General features: G+C 41.8%; 1 protein-coding gene across 1 annotated transcript in view; it reads left to right on the top strand.

Moving 5' to 3' along the window:
• Positions 1-227: 227 nt before the first annotated feature.
• Positions 228-3,598, top strand: part of CWF19L2 (CWF19 like cell cycle control factor 2) — a 153,996-nt gene continuing 150,625 nt past the window's right edge. Inside the window, exons 1-2 of the mRNA XM_040482858.1 lie at positions 228-357; positions 2,138-2,248. Coding sequence (XP_040338792.1) covers positions 265-357; positions 2,138-2,248 — 204 coding nt within the window. The 5' untranslated portion in view covers positions 228-264. The remainder of the gene's footprint in view (positions 358-2,137; positions 2,249-3,598) is intronic.

Here is a 3,598-nt window from a genome sequence, read left to right as displayed (position 1 = left end):
GCAGTGTGACATTTCTCCTGCTCCAGGAGATTCCAATTTGCGAAGGGAGCACGGGTCCTAACTTCATTCTGCAAAATCTCCCCTGAAACCTAAAATCCGCGTCAGCACCGGAGACTTAACTGACGCTCACACGCGCGCATGCTCCGTTGGTGTAGGAGCGCCCCTCCTTTTCCGCCAGGAGGAAGTCCCGTTTGTTTATTAAATTACGACAGTCGTAAACTGAGATTTTTGTGCCGGCTTCCTAGTTTTACGACGACAGCAACAATGGCGGCCACCAGTGGCAGGTTTGAAAGTGAGAGAAGTATTGAAGAACGTAAAGAACAGACCAGGATTGCCAGGGCCGAGGTGTTGCGCCAGGTATCTCCGTTTTGGGGGTTTTGGAGTCATTTAGAATTGGGAGTGGACGGTTCCTGGGAACTAGGCCTCTGGCTGTCTTCCTAACCCCCTCTCTTCTTTCGCTACCTCAATGTCTCACCTAATCTGGGTGAGGGTCTCCCTTTGGGATGCGCAAAAAGTCTTGGTTATCTCCCGCCTCGGAGATGCGTTGGCAGTCTCTAGTTGCTCATTCTCTTTTTAGGAAGACCTGTTTCTTTCCTGAGTTTACTTACTTTTTAATTTCTCCATTCTTGATATTTCCATCACTTGGCTACCAGGGGCAGCGCCCTTTTGAGGTACTCTGCCTCTAATGACGGCTCTCCCAGCGCGTTTCACAGCCTCGGCCCTCGCCCCTCTTGTATCTGAAATAAAAATTCCCGTTTTCAGAAATACTTGTGAGGCACATTGCAACAGACTGTTTCACGCTCTTGTCTTACTGTTGATATTAGTTGCAGGGTTATTGTAAATCCTTACTGATCAATGCAAGGATTGACAGGAGAGACTCGAAAAAGGTTAAGACACATTGTATTTCTGAAGTTGAGATGCATAGAGGTAACCTGTAAAGAATGGAGGAAATAAACTGTATTATCTGACAAGATGTAAGGATGAAGGGGAAAAGTTGTGACTGAAGAGCGGCATGGGGTACAAGTGGGCGTTTTTGTTTTTGCTTAAGATGGAATATTTTTAAATAAATACCGATGAGAAAGAGCTGGTAGAGGGCAAAGGCATAATGACTATAGGCAGATGTCAAGGGGAAGAGTAGGCGATTAGTGTTGGACAGGTGAATGGTTGGTATTGTTCTCTGATTTCAGCATACTGTAACATACATGTATAATAAATATTCTTCATCCTTACTTTTTTGGTATCTCGGGCAGTTTTTGGAGGGAGTAAGATTTGTAAGCTAGGATAAATTTTATAGTAAAGGGGACTGGATGACTCAGTTGGTTAAGCGTCTGACTCTTGATTTTGGCTCAGGTCGTGATCTCACGGGTTCGTGAATTTGAGCCCCATGTCGGGCTCTGTGCTGGCAGTGTGGAGCCTGCTTGTGATTCTCTTTCCCTCTCTCTGTCTGTCTCTCCCCTGCTCATGCCCTCTTGCTCTCTCTCTAAATACATAAATAAACTTAAAAAAACTTTTTTGTAGTAGATATACCCATAGAGTTTGAGAAGGACAAAACCAGCTTTGGAGTTTGGAGAGAGAATGAAAAGGCAAAAGCAACCTCCTAGGAAGAACTTATTTTACTTGACTAATTGTTGAAAGATGAATACACATTAGCAACATGATCATTTGTTTTTAGAAAGATGATTCTTCCTGAAGCATTTGAGGGCATGGGTAGAAGAATATGACATTGCAGATTGAAGGCATTGCCATTCTCCTAACAGTCACTGAAGAAGTCCCAGGCAGTAGCAGTGGGATGGTGAAAGAAAAAGAGATTCAAGTCCTATTTAAGACAGGGAGCTTGGGCAGAGGGGGCGGTCTACTATAGATCCCAGCATTCTGTCCCTGATTCATTAGAGACTGGTGATGTGATTAGTAATGTGGAAGGAGAGGGTTTAAAAAAAAAAAAAATTAATATATATATATATTTATATAATTTTTTTTTTTTTTTTTTTGCCCCTATACTTTGGTAGAAGCAAATTCCTGTCAGGGACAGACAGTGATTTATGAGACTTTATATGAAAGTGGAAAATGACTTTGTTTTACTTTTTTTTGTGAAAAATAATTGGATCATTTGTTAATTTTTCTTTTTTCATTGTTTTAGGCTAAAGCAAATTTTGAAAAGGAAGAGAGGCGTAAAGAACTTAAACGACTTCGGGGTGAGGATACATGGATGCTACCTGATGTGAATGAGCGAATTGAACAGTTCTCACAGGTGAGTACTAACAGGTTTACTTGATGTAACAAATCTGTCTTTTTTTTTTGCTCTTATTCAAGGTAATATTGGAAAAGCAACTTTATTTTTTTTTTTTATTTTTCAATATATGAAGTTTATTGTCAAATTGGTTTCCATACAACACCCAGTGCTCATCCCAAAAGGTGTCCTCCTCAATACCCATCACCCACCCTCCCCTCCCTCCCACCCCCCATCAACCCTCAGTTTGTTCTCAGTTTTTAAGAGTCTCTTATGTTTTGGCTCCCTCCCTCTCTAACCTTTTTTTTTTTCCCTTCCCCTCCCCCATGGGTTTCTGTTAAGTTTCTCAGGATCCACATAAGAGTGAAAACATATAGTATCTGTCTTTCTCTGTATGACTTATTTCACTTAGCATCACACTCTCCAGTTCCATCCATGTTGCTACAAAGGGCCATATTTCATTCTTTCTCATTGCCACGTAGTACTCCATTGTGTATATAAACCACAATTTCTTTATCCATTCATCAGTTGATGGACATTTAGGCTCTTTCCATAATTTGGCTATTGTTGAGAGTGCTGCTATGAACATTGGGGTACAAGTGCCCCTATGCATCAGTACTCCTGTATCCCTTGGGTAAATTCCTACCAGTGCAATTGCTGGGTCATAGGGTAGGTCTATTTTTAATTTTCTGAGGAACCTCCACACTGTTTTCCAGAGTGGCTGCACCAATTTGCATTCCCACCAACAGTGCAAGAGGGTTCCCGTTTCTCCACATCCTCTCCAGCATCTATAGTCTCCTGATTTGTTCATTTTGGCCACTCTGACTGGCGTGAGGTGATATCTGAGTGTGGTTTTGATTTGTATTTCCCTGATGAGGAGTGACGTTGAGCATCTTTTCATGTGCCTGTTGGCCATCCGGATGTCTTCTTTAGAGAAGTGTCTATTCATGTTTTCTACCCATTTCTTCACTGGATTATTTGTTTTTCGAGTGTGGAGTTTGGTGAGCTCTTTATAGATTTTGGATACTAGCCCTTTGTCCGATATGTCATTTGCAAATATCTTTTCCCATTCCGTTGGTTGCCTTTTAGTTTTGTTGGTTGTTTCCTTTGCTGTGCAGAAGCTTTTTATCTTCATGAGGTCCCAGTCGTTCATTTTTTGCTTTGAATTCCCTTGCCTTTGGGGATGTGTCAAGTAAGAGATTGCTACGGCTGAGGTCAGAGAGGTCTTTTCCTGCTTTCTCCTCTAGGGTTTTGATGGTTTCCTGTCTCACATTCAGGTCCTTTATCCATTTTGAGTTTATTTTTGTGAATGGTGTGAGAAAGTGGTCTAGTTTCAACCTTCTGCATGTTGCTGTCCAGTTCTCCCAGCAC

The sequence above is a fragment of the Herpailurus yagouaroundi genome, unplaced genomic scaffold (genome assembly GCF_014898765.1).
Source record: "Herpailurus yagouaroundi ecotype Mexico unplaced genomic scaffold, PumYag 161, whole genome shotgun sequence".
NCBI classification, from domain to species: domain Eukaryota; kingdom Metazoa; phylum Chordata; class Mammalia; order Carnivora; family Felidae; genus Herpailurus; species Herpailurus yagouaroundi.
Note: the sequence above shows the minus strand (reverse complement) of the source record. Positions and strands in the feature narration are given on the sequence as shown.